We start from the raw sequence: 16,753 nt of genomic DNA, 5'->3' as shown, positions 1-16,753 counted from the left end.
TCTATTTTATAGAGACTAGGATTGTAAACCCTGCTTTTTTTTTTTTTTTTTTTTTTTTTTTTTTTGCTTTCCATTTGCTTGGTAGATCTTCCTCCATCCCTTTATTTTGAACCTATGTGTGTCTCTGCATGTGAGATAGGTCTCCTGGATACAGCAAACTGATGGGTCTTGTCTCTTTATCCAGTTTGCCAGTCTGTGTCTTTTAATTGGAGTATTTAGCCCATTTACATTTAAGGTTAATATTGTTATATGTGAATTTGATCCTGTCATTATGATGTTAACTGGTTATTTTGCCCGTTAGTTGATGCAGTTTCTTCCTAGCATTGATGGTCTTTACAATTTGGCATGTTTTTGCAGTGGCTGGTACGAGTTATTCCTTTCCAGGTTTAGTGCTTCCTTCAGGAGCTTTTGTAAGGCAGTCCTGGTGGTGACAAAATCTCTGAGAGATTTGCTTGTCTGTAAAGGATTTTATTTTTCCTTCACTTATGAAGCTTAGTTTGGCTGTATATGAAATTCTGGGTTGAAAAATTCTTTTAAGAATGTTGAATATTGGCCCCCACTCTCTTCTGGCTTGTAGAGTTTCTGCTGAGAGATCTACTGTTAGTCTGATGGGCTTCCCTTTGTGGGTAACCTGACCTTTCTCTCTGGCTGCCCTTAATATTTTTTCCTTCATTTCCACCTTGGTGAATCTGACAATTATGTCTTGGGGTTGCTCTTCTCGAGGAGTATCTTTGTGGTGTTCTGTGTATTTCCTGAATTTGGATGTTGGCCTGCCTTGCTAGGTTGGGGAAGTTCTCCTGGATAATATCCTGAAGAGTGTTTCCCAGCTTGGTTCCATTCTCCCTGTCACTTTCAGGTACACCAATCAAATGTAGATTTGGTCTTTTTACATAGTCCCATATTTCTTGGAGGCTTGTTCGTTTCTTTTTACTCTTTTTTCTCTAAACTTCTCTTCTCGCTTCATTTCATTCATTTGATCTTTAATCACTGATACCCTTTCTTCCACTTGATCGAATCGGCTGCTGAAGCTTGTGGATTTGTCACGTAGTTCTCGTGCCATGGTTTTCAGCTCCATCAGGTCATTTAAAGTCTTCTCTACACTGTTTATTCTATTTAGCCATTTGTCTAATCTTTTTTCAAGGTTTTTAGCTTCCTTGTGATGGAGTTCGAACATCCTCCTTTAGCTTGGAGAAGTTTGTTATTACTGACTTTCTGAAGTCTACTTCTACCAACTTGTCAAAGTCATTGTCCGTCCAGCTTTGTTCTGTTGCTGGCGAGGAGCTGGGATCCTTTGGAGGAGAAGAGGTGCTCTGGATTTTAGAATTTTCAGCTTTTCTCCTCAATTTCTCCCTGTTTTTGTGGTTTTATCTACCTTTGGTCTTTGATGGTGGTGATGGGGTTTTGGTGTGGATGTCCTTTCTGTTTGTTAGTTTTCCTTCTAACAGTCAGGGCCCTCAGCTGCAGGTCTGTTGGAGTTTGCTGGAGGTCCACTTCAGACCCTGTTTGCCTGTGTATCACCAGTGGAGGCTGCAGAGCTGCAAATATTGCAGAACAGGAAATATTGCTGCCTGATCCTTCCTCTTGAAACTTCGTCTCAGAGGGGCACCCAGCTGTATGAGGTGTCAGTCGGCCCGTACTGGGAGGTGTCTCTCAGGCTACAGGGGGTCAGGGACCCACTTGAGGAGGCAGTCTGTCCATTCTCAGAGCTCAAACACCATGCTGGGAGAACCACTGCTCTCCTCAGAGCTGTCAGACAGGGACATTTAAGTCTGCAGAAGTTTCTGCTGCCTTTTGTTCAGCTATGCCCTGCACACAGAGGTGGGGTCTACAGAGGCAGGTAGGCTTTGTTGAGCTGTAGTGGGCTCCACCCAGTTTGAGCTTCCTGGCCGCTTTGTTTACCTGCTCAAGCCTCAGCAATGGCGGACGCCCCTCCCCCAGCCAGGACTGCCCCACAGCTGGATCTCGGACTGCTGCACTAGCAGTGAGCAAGGCTCCGTGGGCGTGGGACCCGCTGAGCAAGGCACGGGGTGTAATCTCCGGGTGTGCCGTCTGCTACGACTGTTGAAAAAGCGCAGTATGTAGGGGGCAGTGCCCCGATTTTCCTGGTACAGTCTGTCACAGCTTTCCTTGGCTAGGAAAGGGAAATCCCCTGACCCCTTGCGCTTCCCAGGTGAGGCAGTACCTCGCCCTGCTTCGTGGGCTGCACCCACCATCCAGCCAGTCCCAGTGAGATGAACCAGGTACCTCAGTTGAAAATGCAGAAATCAGCCATCTTCTGCGTCGATCACACTGGGAGCGGCAGACTGGAGCTGTTCCTATTCGGCCATCTTGGAATGGAATCCTATTCAAATGACTGCTGTAATTTTAATTTAATTGAAGAAGCTACCTTTTAAAATCTTTCCTGTCTTCTAATCAAAGCTGTGTTTTTCAGGTTTTGTATTATCTAGACCATTACACATTTCCTAAATACATGCACGTTTATAGACATTTTGTACATACATGTTCAAATAGGCATTTCCTAAACAACGTCGCCTATGTGTTACTAGTTCTGTAGGAGATAGAAAAGGTGTTACTCCAAAAAGGATGCCAAATGGCAGAACTGGATTAAGGAAAGGCACCAAAAGTGTTTGTGCGTCTTTGTGAATGTTGCAGTCATTAATGCACTGCCATGCAATATGAATCTCCCAAGAGAAATGGAGGGTGTGGTGTTCCCAAATTTATTTCACCATGGAGCACTTCTGCCTCGGCTATAGAACAGTGTTCAGTTCCACACACAGCACTGCAAAATTTGGCCATGTTTATTCAGTGTTTTTTGACACAGTCTCTGCCTGGAAGGTAGTGAAATCATTACCATTGGACCGACCACGACCACGTGGGTGTTGGTGTGTGCGTCACGCAGTGGCAGCGTTCATTGCAGTGTCTGTGCTGGTCCAGGTACTGTGTATCACACACCTTCGCGGCACTCACCAGCAGCCCTGCCAAGTAGGTATTTTAAGGGGGGGCCTTCTTGTCACGGTTATCCAGCGAGCAGTGTCAGGGTAGAGGCTGCCTCTCAGCTCCTTCCAGAATCTGCACGATGCCCCTTTCCACGTGTACCTCTCTCTAGGTGTGTGCGCACCCGTGCTCATCCAGACATGGATGGCACCTGTTCTGTGTGTGAATAACTCCACCTGGAAGAACAGAGGACCCCATTGTGACCTGTCTTTAGCTCTCCTCTTAAGGTCTTGCATGCTCTGGCATAATTATGGAGGCCACAGTTCATTGGCCCTTTCAAGTAGAAGGAATAGTTCTTGACCATAAAAAGTCAAACTGGAAAGCCAGTAATGTCCAACTTCCAGAGGAGATCTTCTGCCTTGGAGCATAAGAGGTGTGTGCTGAGTCGTACGTCTGGCAAATAAGAATGTTGGAGGCCACACTTGGGCCCTGCAGCTCCCTCACTCACCTGCATTTGCCAGATGCTGCTGTAGGCTCTGGGGACACCACGGTGAGCAAACAATATCCTGGCCCTTATGGGGGCCGTCTTCCATTCAGGGGAAACATTGGATAAACAGGTTTTGTTGAATGCCCTAATCAGGGTACTGTGTTAGAGTACAAGGGAGGAAGGCAGAAGGAAGGATGCCATCTTGACTAGCATGGTCACCAAAGGCCTGTCTGAGGAGGAGCAATTTGAATGGGACTTTGAAGAAGAGAAGGAGCCAAGGGGGCGGAGCTGGGAGGACATTCCAGGCAGAGGAAATCCCAAGTGCAGTCCTTAAGGTGAGGAAGCCAGCAGGAGGTGTCACGTCTCTAGATGAGGTCAGGGAGGTGGGCAGGACTCTCAGGCACGGAAGGCTGTGAATAGGCCATGGCATTCTTTATTTCAATCTCAAGAACAGTGGGAAGGAGGGATCTTTCAATGGGGAACAACGTGTTTGGTTTGTGTTTTTAAAGCTCTCTGGAGAAGGGATTACAGACAGAAAAGGGTAGGGCAAGTGGCTGGAGGGGAGACCCCCCCCCCAAGAGTTAGAGGCCAGCAAGGAGGGGAGGACAGGCCAACAGCTAGGAGGAAAGCCAGGAGAGGATGTGTTACCAACACGAAAAGAAGAGCTTCTCTGGGAGGAGGAAGTGGACCAGTCTGCTCAGGGTAACGTAACTATCAAGGAGGGTGAGAAGAAGTGTGTCCCTCCGTCCTTAGTTAGCGTGAGTCTGGAGTGTCAGGAGTCTCCATGCATGTTTGTTAATCTCAGTAACAATCCTGTTTCTTTGCCCTGGATACGTGTTCAGGATATTTGTAGGTGTCATCTTTTTAATCCTTGTAGTATCCTGTTGAAGTGTCATCCTGGAAGTTAAGTAAGTTGTCAAGGGTCAACTCACCAGGAAGTGGTGATACCAGAATGTGAACCGGTTTCCCGAAGCCCAGAGTGAAGCCATGCGAAAGTCAGCAGGGCGACTCCTCCCGCTGCAGGCGAGTGGGCTGTGTTTCACCCAGTTCTCCTTTTCTAGGTTATGGGCTCCGCTGCCACAGAGCCATCATCACCATCTGCCGGCTCATTGGCATCAAAGACATGTATGCCAAGGTCTCTGGGTCTGTTAATATGATCAACCTCACCCGGGGCCTCTTCTATGGGCTCTCCAGACAGGTAATCCTTCCCTGGGGTCTGAAATAGAAGTTCTAGTTTGTATATCAGTTGTGTGTGTTGGGGCTGCGATGCCCTGGGGCCGCCTGGCGATGCTTTCCTGGGGCTACCTGAGGAGTTGGGCATTCTTTGCTGTCTGTGACTATATCAGTTTAGTTAAATCCAATGACGAGTTCATGAAAATTACCTTATAAAAAGTATTTCATGGGTTTTTCTAAGTAGCATTTTTTAAAGCCAATAATTACAGTCTACATGTTATTAGGAAAATCACACATGCTTGTTCTAAAGCTCCAACAGTATGGAAAAGTAAAATCAAAAGAGAAAGTCTATTTCCTAATTTAGTCCTTTCAGTTGGGGCTAGGGTGAAGCACCCAGGGCACCTCTGCACTCAGAGCAGGCACAGTGAGTTCCCTGTGACCTGTGTAGGTGGTTCGGACTGATGCCTGGGTTGGTAGGGAACTCTGAACGTTAACATGCCAGGTTACCTGTGTAGGGGTTCGGACTGAGGGTTCGGACTGAGGGTTCGGACTGACGCCTGGGTTGGTGGGACTCTGAACATTAACATGCCAGGTTACTTTTCCTCATTGGTGGGAGCCCTGGGCCCGGCTCCCAGTCACCCACCGTGGAGGGCAGGGCTGTGGCTGCACCGGCCCCCCGTTCTTGGGCGGCCGCCCTACCTGCCCCGCAGGGCTGGCCTGTCTCTTGAAAGGATGGGTAGACCTCAGCATGGTGGATGAGCAGAAAAGACAACCAGGTTCAGTAGGCTCCATTTGCTGACCCTGTTAGCTGAGGACTCTGGCAGACTTCCTGACACTTCAGGAGTACAGTAGTGGGTTTTAGTTAGAGTGATCCATGGAGAAATTTTACATGTCTCTGTTTAAAATAGGAAAATTAAAAGAAAAGGAAGGCTTTGGGTAAAAGCCTTCTGTTTTCCGAACAGCTTTTGTGTGTAGGTACTGTCTAAACACCCTTCAGAGCACTTCTAAATGGAAACATTAGAGGTTTAATTAAGGTATTGGTTTTAGATAGGTGTTATTTATGATCCAGTAGACTTGTTCTGTTTTTGTTTTTTTTTGTTTGTTTGTTTTTGTTTTTTGAGACGGAGTCTCGCTCTGTCACCAAGGTTTGGAGTGCAGTGGCTCCATCTCAGCTCACTGCAATGTCCACCTCCTGGGTTCAGGCAATTCTCCTGCCTCAGCCTCCTGAGTAGCTGGGACTACAGGCACGTGCCACCATGCCCGGCTGATTTTTATATTTTTAATAGAGACGGGGTTTCACCATGTTGGTCAGGCTGGTCTTGAACTCCTGACCTCATGATCCACCTGCCTTGGCCTCCCAAAGTGCTGGGGTTACAGGCATGAGCCACCGTGCCTGGCCTAGGCTTGTTCTTTTATGTGATATTTTTGTTTTCTGTTAGTCTTTTAAATCTTCTGATGTAGTTACCATATATCATCTCTCCTAAAATGCCATCAGCTATAAAAGCATTATTTAATATGCCACTCATAAAGGAAAAGATGCCACCAATTTAGCTGATGTGCTTTGATTGAAAGATACACCAATATAAGTTATTTTATTTTGTTTGTGGAATGGCTCATCTCTTTTCTAATTTCAAACATACATAGAATAGTGCAAGGCAGCCATAAGGCCCGGGATCACAGGATTGACATAGCAGGTATGTCACTGTACCATGAATAACGTCTACTGAACTGATGTGCCTGCTTCCAGAACTCTGTGGCTTCCCTCTGCAGTGAATCTCCATGGCCGTCACCCAGCTCATGACCAGTCTTGCTTCTTAGTACCACCCCCCGTTATTTTGAACGAAATCTCAGACATTTTATTTCACCCCTGAATATTTTAGTATATATCTTCGAAAAGATAAGGATTTTAAAAATCCTGTAATACTATTACCATACCTAAAAAATTAACAGTAACTTGTATCATCAAACATCCAATCAGTGTTCATACAAATGAACAAATTCCATTTGTTAGATTAAAAAAAAAAATTTTTACACAATATGTTTGAATCAGCTTGCAGAACAGGTTAATGTATGTTTTTGCTATGCCTTTTAAATAGGTTCCCCTCGTCTCCCGCCCTGCCCCTTTATGATTTTTTGTTGAGGAAACCAGGTTGTTTGTTTTGTGGTGCTTCCTGGCCTGTTGCTGACTAAAATACCTGTAGGGTCCTTCATGTCTTATCTCTCCTGTGTTTACTCTAAATTGGTAGTTAGATCTAGGGGGTTGGTGAGATTCAAGTGCGCGGTTTGGCACAGCATGGTGCATAATCAGGAGGGTTTAGAAGGCAAGAGACCAGAGGCCAAGGCCCTTCCTCTGTCCCAGTTAGGGGTGGGCAGATGCGGCAGGTGAGGCTGAAATGGCTCCACCCATGACAGGTTATTAGAGTTTAGCCACAAAACACATTAACCCAAATCCACTGACATGGCCTTTGAATTCCCCCAGGCTGTACTCTTCTGGCCTGTGGAAGTTGCTGCTCTTTATGTTGCAAATGTACTTCAGACCTAATCTGTTGGGAATCTGGTCTTGCCTAGGAAACCCATCAGCAGCTGGCTGATAAGAAGGGTCTCCATGTTGTGGAAATCCGGGAGGAGTGTGGCCCTCTGCCCATTGTGGTGGCCTCTCCCCGGGGGGCCCTGAGGAAGGATCCGGAGCCAGAAGAGGAAGTTCCAGACATCAAACTGGACTGGCAAGACGTGAAGGCTGAGCAGGGGATGAAGCGCTCTGTGTGGGCTAATTTGAAGAGAGCCGCCACGTAAGCTCTCTGGCCTTGTGCAGCCAGTTCCTGTACCTCGGAGAGACCAGGAGAGACTCAGCCCCTCACAGCTTGGGGTGTGGCCTTGGTTTTTGTTTGTTTTGAGGAAAGTTTAATCTGTAAACTCTTCAGAAATAAATAATTACAGCTTTCGTTTATTGAGCACATGTTATATGCCAATGTGATAGAACCTTTACATACGTCTCTCAGTTCAAGGCTACTTTAAATATTCATCCAAAGTAACAAAAGTAAATGAATTAGGGAGACGGGGCTAATAATTTGACCCGATCGGTAATAATGTACACAGTGGTAATCGCTGTAGCAATTATAGCTGATATATATGAACTCATTCATCCAAAGTGAACGTGATTAACTTCATTTGACAGAGCAGTTAAGTAACTTGACTACCTTGAGGAACTGCCAAACTTTTCCACAGTGGAAATGGAAGTTGTTGGCTACATTGGGAATGTTAAGTGGCGATTAATTGTACACCATCGTACAATTGTACACCGTTGTATTTCCCTGAGGGCCGATGACGTTGAGCGTCTTTTCACGTGCTGATTGGCCATTTCTATATGTTTTTTGGAGAAATGTCTATTCAGGGCCTTCGCCCATTTAAAAAATTATTTTTTATTATTATTGAGTTCCTTATAGTTTCTAGATATAAGCCCCTATCAGATGCATGCTTTACAAAAGTTTTTACCCATTCTGTGGAACGTTTTTTTTTTTTTTTTTGTTTCTTTGCATACTCTTTCTGCCCCACCCACATCCTCTTTCTGGGACACTGATGACACAAATGTTCAATCTTTTATTATCGTCGTGAGTCCCTGAGGCTCTGTTTATTTTTTTCTAGTCTGTTTTCTCTCTGTTGCTCAGTTTAGGTAATTTCTATTGTTTTATCTTCAGAATAACTGGTTATTTTCTCTTTCCTTTCCATTCTGCTCTTGAACCATCTATGCAGTACTTTAACTTTGGCTATCATTGTATATTTCAGCTAAATTTTCCATTTGATTTCTTTTTTATATCTCCTGTTTCTTTGCTGAGGCTTTCTATTAGCTGAGACTTTTTTTTTTTAATGGCTTCAAGAGTGTTTATAATTGCTCACTGAAGCATTTTTATGGTGGCTGCTTTAAAATCCTTGTCATCAGGTGGGTGTGGTGTCTCATGCCTGTAACCCCAGCACTTTGTGAGGCTGAGGCAGGAGAATTGCTTCAGCCCAGGAGTTTGAGATCAGCCTGGGCCACAAAGTGAGACCTCATCTCTACAAAAAATAAAAGTAAATGTAAAAGTTAGACACACATGGTGGTGTGCGCCTGTAGTCCCAGCTCCATAGGAGGCTGAAGTGGGAGGATCGTTTGATCGCAGGAGGTTGAGGCTGCAGTGAACCTTGTTCATGCCACTCCAGCCTGGGCAGCAGAGCAAGAACTTGTCTCCAAAAAAAAAAAAAATTCTTGTCATAAAGTTTCAACATCTGTGTCATCTTAGTGTTGACATCCCTTGAGGTTTTTTCTCATTCAAGTTTACAATGTCCTGTTTCTTGTTATGATGAGTGACTTTGGCTGTATCCTGGACATCGTCACTGTCACGTTATGAAGCTCTGGGACTTATTTAAATCTCTCAGCATGCTTCCTCTGACGGTGCTGGTGTGGGATGGGGCCCTGGCTCGTTACTGCCTGGTGAGGATGGAGATCCAGGTTTCCTACTACCGCTGTCCTCGGGACCTCTGCTAATGCCATTCTGCTGGAAGTAGGAGGAGCACCCTAATGACATGGGATAGGGAGAAGTCCATGTTAGGCTGGATGGTGAAAGTTTTCAGCCTGTGACATTATCTGGTGAGGGTGGGGTCCCTTTTTTTTTCTGTGGTATTTTGCTAGAGTAAGGTAGTTATTTCCTAAAAGTTACCTGTCTTGTTAGTTTACCTTCTTTCCTTAAATACTTACCAAATATCAAGACAATGAACTTTAAGCAATAAAGGACAATGATCCTTTGGAGAGGGGAAACAAAATTACTCGTCCTTACTATCTGCAGAAAGTCTGTGGCTCTAGGAAGGGTTACCCCATCAGGACCTGGCGGTCTCCTGGAGTTGAGGTGCATTTGGGCAGCCGAAATGGCTAGAGTTCACGGGGAGAATGCCTTTGAGGAGAGAGTTGCACAGCAGAACTAAGATCTGCAGAGAGTTTCCATCAAATATTTAGTTACACACTAACGGTGCGTGCCTGTGAGGAAACTCACCCAAAAGAATTAGAAGGAACAGTGTTTGGAGCAGAAAATAGTGTCAGCAGCCACGGTGGAAAACCTTGTAATCTAGGTGGCATTGGAAGAGAACTAAGATGCCCTAGTAGTAGAAAAATTAACTATATATAAAAACTACCCCTGGTCCCAACTCAGAAAGCTTAAAAACAAGACCAAACTGGAACACAGCTGTTTCCAAGTAACTTCGTTGTGTTCCAGAACAAAGCTCAAGAATATAGGAATACCAAAAATATACCCAATAAAGTAAAATATACAATACTCGGCATCGAATAAATCACTAGGCAGCCAGGCGCGGTGGCTCACGCCTGTAATCCCAGCACTTTGGGAGGCTGAGGCAGGCGGATCACCTGAGGTCGGGAGTTTGAGACCAGCCTGACCCACATGGAGAAACCCCGTCTCTACTAAAAATACAAAATAATTAGCCAGGCGTGGTGGCACATGCCTATAATCCCAGCTACTTGGGAGACTGAAGGCGGGAGAATCGCTTGAACCAGGGAGGTGGAGGTTGTGGTGAGCCAAGATCATGCCATTGCACTCCAGCCTGGGCAACAACAGTGAAACTCTGTCTCCAAAAAAAAAAAAAAAAAAAAAAAAAATCACTAGGTATGCAAAGAAGCGAGAACATAAGCTCATAATGAGGGGAAAAATCAGTCCATCAGAACTCACCCAGGAATGGCACAATGACAATCAGTAGACAAGGACATTAAAGCAGGTATTATGACTGTGTTACATATGTTCAAAAAGCTAGAGAGAGAAACATACTAAGTAGAGGCGTGGAAGATACAAAACACCAAGCTGAACCTCTGGAGATGAAAACTGCAATATCTGATGAAAAACACTGAATGGGGTTGACAGCAGATTGGACATCTTAGAAAAAGATATGAAAGAATTTGAAGACAGCAACTTAAACAGGAAAACGACTGAAGAAGAGTTGGTAGGATAAATTGGGCATTAGAGAACTTTGGGACAACTTTGGGAGACAAATGTGTGTGTAATTGGAGTTCCTGGAGAAGAGAGGTATAAAAAAATTTTTGAAGAACTATGGCTGGGCACAGTGGCTCACGCCTGTAATCCCAGCACTTTGGGAGGCCGAGGCAGGTGAATCACGAGGTCATCTGTTCGCGACCAGCCTGGCCAACATGGTGAAACCCCGTCTCTACTAAAAATACAAAATTAGCCAGCCATGGTGGCAGGCACCTGTAACCCCAGCTACTGCGGAGGCTGAGGCAGAAGAATCACTTGAACTCGGGAGATGGAGGTTGTAGTGAGCCGAGACCACGCCATTGCACTCCAGCCTGGGCAACAGAGCGAGACTCCGTCTCAAAAAAAAAATTTTTTTTTTGAAGAAATAATAGCTGAGTTGATGGCAACTACTGAGACCCAATAAGTACAATAACTGTATCAATCAAATTTCAACTAGCAATAAAGAGGAAATTTTAGAAGTGAGGAAGGGAGAGAAGATTAGGTACAGAGGAATAAAGGTAAAGATGACAGCAACTTTCTTGTAGGAAAGTGAAAGGTACGAGAGAGGGAAACACAGCTTTAAAGTAAGGAAAGAGACATTACCAACCTGGAATTCTTTACCTAATGAAAATTTCTTTCAAAAATGAAGGTCAAATGGAGGGTTTTCCAGACATAAAATCTGAAAGAATCAGCAGCCCTGCGTTACAAGAGTTGTTAAAGGAGGTTCTTCGCGTGGAAGAAAGATAGTAACATCCCTTCTATGCAGATAAATGGGCGCTAGAAATGATGACTAGGTAAGTTATTATATGCATAAAGGATTTCGTATATCCTTTTATTTAGGTATCTTTAACACCTGATTGACCACTTAAAGCAAAAATAATCATGTATTGTGGTTTTCAACGTGCAGATGTGAAATCTATGGTAATAGCCCAAAGGCAGAGGGGAGAAATGGAAATACGTAGTCATGTGGTTCTTACATATTGGAAGTCGTGTAGTATCATACGAAGGTAGATTGGTTTAAGTTAAAGATGTGCACTAAAAATTCGCCCTAAAGGAATCACTGAAGTAACACAGTTACAGCTATTAAGCCAACAAAGAGGATACAAAAGCAATCTTAAAACTTATGAAGAAGTTTTAAGATTGTATTCTAAAAGAAGGCAGGAAAAGAGGAACAAGGAACTGGTGAAATAAATAGAAAAGACGCAAGATAGTAGATTTAAACCCAGCCATGTCATAATCACCTAAAGTGTAGATGGTCTAAATGTGTCCATTGTAACCAGTCGGTTGATGGTGGTGTTACTTTCACCTGTGTCCTTACTGATGTTCCTCCTGCTAGATCTGTTTCTGAGGGGGGGTGTTGATGTCTCTAACCTGTAATACTGGATTCCTCTATTTCTCCTTGCAGTTCTATCAGTTTTTGCCTCATGTATTTTTTGATGATCTGTTCATTAAAGATTGTAATCCAACCTAGGCAACATGGTGAGACCTCATCTCTACAAAAAATTACAAAATTAGCCAGGCCTGGTGGTGCGTGCCTGTAGTCTCAGCTACAGGGAAGCTTAGGCAGGAGGACTGTTTGAGCCTGGGAGGTTGAGGCCATGTTTGTACCCCCCAAAACAAGGATATGTCTTCTAGGAAAATCGACCCCTTATCATCATGTCGTCTTCCCATATGCTTGCTAATTTTCCTTGCTCTGAAGTCAACTGTCTGAAATTAATATAGCTGCTCCCACTTTCTTTTGATTAGTGTTAGCATGATATGTCTTTCTCCATTCCGTTACTTTTAATCTACATGCATTTTTATATTTAAAGTGGGTTTATTGTAGACAGTATATACTTGATTCTTGATTTTTGATCAAGAATCAAAATCTCCCTTCTGACAATGTCTTTCCATCTGTGTATTTAGAACTTTGACATTTAAAGTAATTCTTGATAGAATTGAATTACTGTCTGCCATAACATTACTGTTCTTTGCTGCCCTTGTTCTTTGTTCCTATTTTTGTTTTCCAGTTTTCCTGCCTTTTGATTCCATATTCTCTCCTTTCTTGGCATATACTCTTTTTTTTTTTTTTTTTTTTTTAAACTTTCCTTAGTGTTTACCCTAGATCTTGCAGTACACATTTGCAACTAATCCAAGGCCAATTTCAAATAACAGTATATTGCTTCTTGGGTAGTGCGAGTACCTTGCATTAATAAACTATTCCTAATTCCTCCCTCTTGTCCGTTGCTGTCATTCATTTTACTTGTATAAACTATACTCATCAAGTACATTGTTGCTATTACTATGTTGAACAAACTGTTATCTGTTAGATCAACCAAGAAAAATGAAAAGTTTTTATTTTCCTTTCACCTATTCCTCCTTTGATGCTCTTCCTTTGTGTAGAACCAGTTTCTGACTTATGTCATTATCTTCTCTCTAAAGAACTTTTAACATTTCTCACAAGGCATCAAATTCCCTGTTGTCTGAGAAAATCTTTATTCTCCTGTGCTTTTGAAGGATAATTTCAACGGATACAGAATTCTAGGTAGCGGGGTGATTTTTTCTCTCTTACCACTTTAAATATTTCACTCCACTCTTGCTTGCGTGGTTTTGGGGAGAAGTTGGATGTAATTCTATTTTTACTCTCTATAGGTAGGATGTTTTTTCCTCTAGTTTTCAATATTTTTTAAAAACTATTTCTTTATGTGAAATATTGCACATTCATGATACTCTCTAGTCAGAAGTTCTTTGAAACAATGCTGTCGCCTTGGCCATTCAAAGAATGGAGTCATCTGGCTCATGCGTTCTGCAAATGGCCTTGCAGATAGCATAGGTTTTGTTTTTGTTTTTGTGTTTTTGAGATGGAGTCTTGCTCTGTTGCCGAGGCTGGAGTGGAGTGCAGTGGCATGATCTTGGCTCACTGCAACCTCCACCTCCTTGGGTTCTCGTGCCTCAGCCTCCCCAGTAGCTAGGATTACAGGCGTGCACCACCATGCCTGGCTAATTTTTGTATTTTTAGTACAGACAGGGTTGCACCATGTTGGCCAGGCTGGTCTTGAACTCCTGACAAGTGATCTGCCCACCTTGGTCTCCCAAAGTGCTGGGATTACAGGTGTGAGCCACCACACCTGGCCAATAAAAAAAAGGACTATTGATATGCAATACAGATGGATCTCAAAATGCATTGAGTGTAAGAAGTAAGACCAAAAAGTGAGCACATGCTGTATGATTTCATTTCTATAAAATTCTAGGAAATGCAAACTAGTCTACAATAACAGAAAGTGGATCAGCAGTTGCCTGGGGCTGGGTGGGGGTAAGATGGGTGTGAGGGAGGGATTACAAAGGGGCATGAAGCAACTTTTACGGGTGACAGATATGTTCAACAAATTGGTTGTGGTGATGGTTTCACAGTGTATGTATATATCAAAACTTACTCAAGAGTACACTTTTTTTTTTTTTTTTTTTGAGACAGAGTCTCGCTCTGTCGTCCAGGCTGGAGCGCAGAGGCACGATCTTGGCTCACTGCAAGCTCCGCCTTCCGGGTTCCCGCCATTTTCCTGCCTCAGTCTCTCGAGTAGCTGGGACTACAGGGCTGCCACCACGCCTGCCTAATTTTTTGTATTTTTAGTAGAGATGGGGTTTCACCGTGTCCACCAGGATGGTCTCGATCTCCTGACCTCCTGATCCTCCCGCCTTAGCCTCCGAAAGTGCTGGGATTACAGGCGTGAGCCTCCACGCCCGGCCAAGAGTACACTCTTTAGTGTGCAGTTTATGCTAAACATCTTTACAACCACCAGGGGGCAGGAAGAGCTTCCCAAATATATTAGTCCCTGTTTACTGAATGCGCAATGTAGACACTGATGATTCTAGTAGATACCTCTCTCTCCTTTCAGTGAAATAGTTTGCAGTTAGACATGCTTGTGTCTGGGCCAGGCGCGGTGGCTCACACCTGTAATCCCAGCACTTTGGGAGGCTGAGGCAGGCAGATCACGAGGTCAGGAGATTCAGATCATCCTGGCCAATGTGATGAAACCCCGTCTCTACCAAAAATACAAAAATTAGCTGGGCTTGGTGGCACATGCCTGTAATCCCAGCTACTCAGGAGACTGAGGCAGGAGAATCGCTTGAACCAGGGAGTCGGAGGTTGTGGTGAGCCAAGATTGCGCCACTGCACTCCAGCCTGGGCAACAAAGCAAGACTCCATCTCAAAAAAAAAAAAAAAAAAAAAAAAGCAAAAGAAAGAAAAGAAAAGAAATGCTTGTGTCCTACAGAGATAATCACTTCTGTTTGAAATGCTAGATGTGGGATCTTCAAGGGGTGTAACTAGCAACATGATTAAAGTTAAGCTTCCAGATTTGCATGACAAAGACTACCTTGAAAGAATCGCATTTGCTTCTCTTCCACCCCTGAGCGGTTTTCAAACACCTTTCAGCTGCAGATCATGCATTCACACTGCAATTTATCACTAGCCTAAAGTGTAAGTCAGGGTCAGGGCTGTGGGGCAAAGGCAGGACGCACACGGGATCTGGGGACTGCAGCTTGAAAATTCAACTTGCTGTGTGAGGTCAGTCGTGTTGCTTAACTCTTCTGTCCGCCCCCGGCACCCTCCACCACCATCTTAGCTTTCTGAAAGTAATGAGCTCTCCACCGCGTGAGCGTTACATAAGATCCACACCATCGGCCAGCGTAGCACGAGTGGAGAGGAAAGCATCTTGCTGGGTGTCATTGGTGGCTGATGGGCTGCAGGGGACAAACAGCAGCTCAGGGAGTGGAGCCTTCTGAGCTCCTCCTAGACCTGAGGCATGTGAGTTGGAGCCATCCTCTCAACAGCCCAGTGCTGCTACTTCTAAAAGGCTCTTTTTTTGTTTTTGTTTTTGTTTTTGTTTTTGTTTTTTTTTTTTGAGACGGAGTCTCGCTCTGTCGCCCAGGCTGGAGTGCAGTGGCGCAATCTCAGCTCACTGCAAGCTCCGCCTCCCGGGTTCACGCCATTCTCCTGCCTCAGCCTCCCGAGTAGCTGGGACTACAGGCGCCCGCCACTGCGCCCGGCTAATTTTTTCTATTTTTAGTAGAGACGGGGTTTCACCATGGTCTCGATCTCCTGACCTTGTGATCCGCCCGCCTCGGCCTCCCAAAGTGCTGGGATTACAGGCGTGAGCCACCGCGCCCGGCTTGTTTTTGTTTTTTTTAATTTTTAGTTTTTTTAGGGACAGAGTCTCTCTGTGTTGCCCAGGCTGGAGTGTAGTGGTGTAAACAGCTCACTGCAGCCTCAACTTCCTGGGATAAAGCGATCCTGTACTTCAGCCTCCCAGGTAACTGGCCACAGGCACATGCCACCACACCCAGTAATTTTTTTTTCTTTTTGTAGAGACAGCATCTCGCTTTGTTGCCTAGGCTGGTCTTGAACTCCTGTGCTGAAGCAATCCTCCCGCTTCAGCCTCCCGAACTGCTGGGATTACAGGCGTGAGTGACTGTGCCCAGCCAGAGGCTCATTTATTTTTAGAAAGAGGCCAGCAAATGAGAGCCGAGCTGTAGGTGCAGGCAGAAGCAATGAGTGTCTACGCTGCACAGCACTGTGGCTGCCACAGCTCTACAGCCTGCGACAGGCAGAAGCACCTCGGCCTTTTTTTTAGCACTCAGATCAGTGATTCTGGACCCTCAGAGATTTGCTCATTACTTTGATGTTGATTGAGCTCCTCATGCTTACCTAGAATATTGTTTGGTGAGTATTAGTGTCCTGTGACTTTAAGGTTGTTTTTTTTTTTTTCAGTGTTCTGACGTTTATTGAACACTTGACCTGTGCTTGACAGTGTTGTAATCCACTTACATATTTAAATTAATAACCTTGAGCACTTAGATCCCCAAATTAAAAAACTTGCTCAACACATAGCTGGTAAGAGGTGAGGCCAGGGTTGACACCCAGGCAGGCAGGCCCAGTGCCCAGCTCCTAAGACCAGGCTGCCCCAGTGAGGCTGGACAAGTTCCCTCACCTGGGAATCCCAGCTCAGAGTTGAGGGGAGGCAAGGGTTTCAAAGGCCTTTGAAAGAAAGCCCAAGGAGCGCTGAGGAGTGAAAGGATTTTTGCATAGGGCCATGAGGGACAGTAGGAGGTGTGCGTGTGCGTGTGCGTGTGCGTGTGCGTGCACACACTGGGTAGAGGGCAAAGGGACTGTGGCGTG

General features: G+C 44.8%; 1 protein-coding gene across 1 annotated transcript in view; it reads left to right on the top strand.

Moving 5' to 3' along the window:
• The window catches only part of MRPS5 (mitochondrial ribosomal protein S5), a 31,208-nt gene extending 23,663 nt beyond the window's left edge, over positions 1 to 7,545 (top strand). The window contains exons 11-12 of the mRNA XM_008007931.3: positions 4,483 to 4,619; positions 7,163 to 7,545. Of these exons, the coding sequence (XP_008006122.1) occupies positions 4,483 to 4,619; positions 7,163 to 7,387 (362 nt within the window). The 3' untranslated portion in view covers positions 7,388 to 7,545. The remainder of the gene's footprint in view (positions 1 to 4,482; positions 4,620 to 7,162) is intronic.
• Positions 7,546 to 16,753: the final 9,208 nt, after the last annotated feature.

The sequence above is a fragment of the Chlorocebus sabaeus genome, chromosome 14 (genome assembly GCF_047675955.1).
Source record: "Chlorocebus sabaeus isolate Y175 chromosome 14, mChlSab1.0.hap1, whole genome shotgun sequence".
Taxonomy (NCBI): Eukaryota; Metazoa; Chordata; class Mammalia; order Primates; family Cercopithecidae; genus Chlorocebus; species Chlorocebus sabaeus.
Note: the sequence above shows the minus strand (reverse complement) of the source record. Positions and strands in the feature narration are given on the sequence as shown.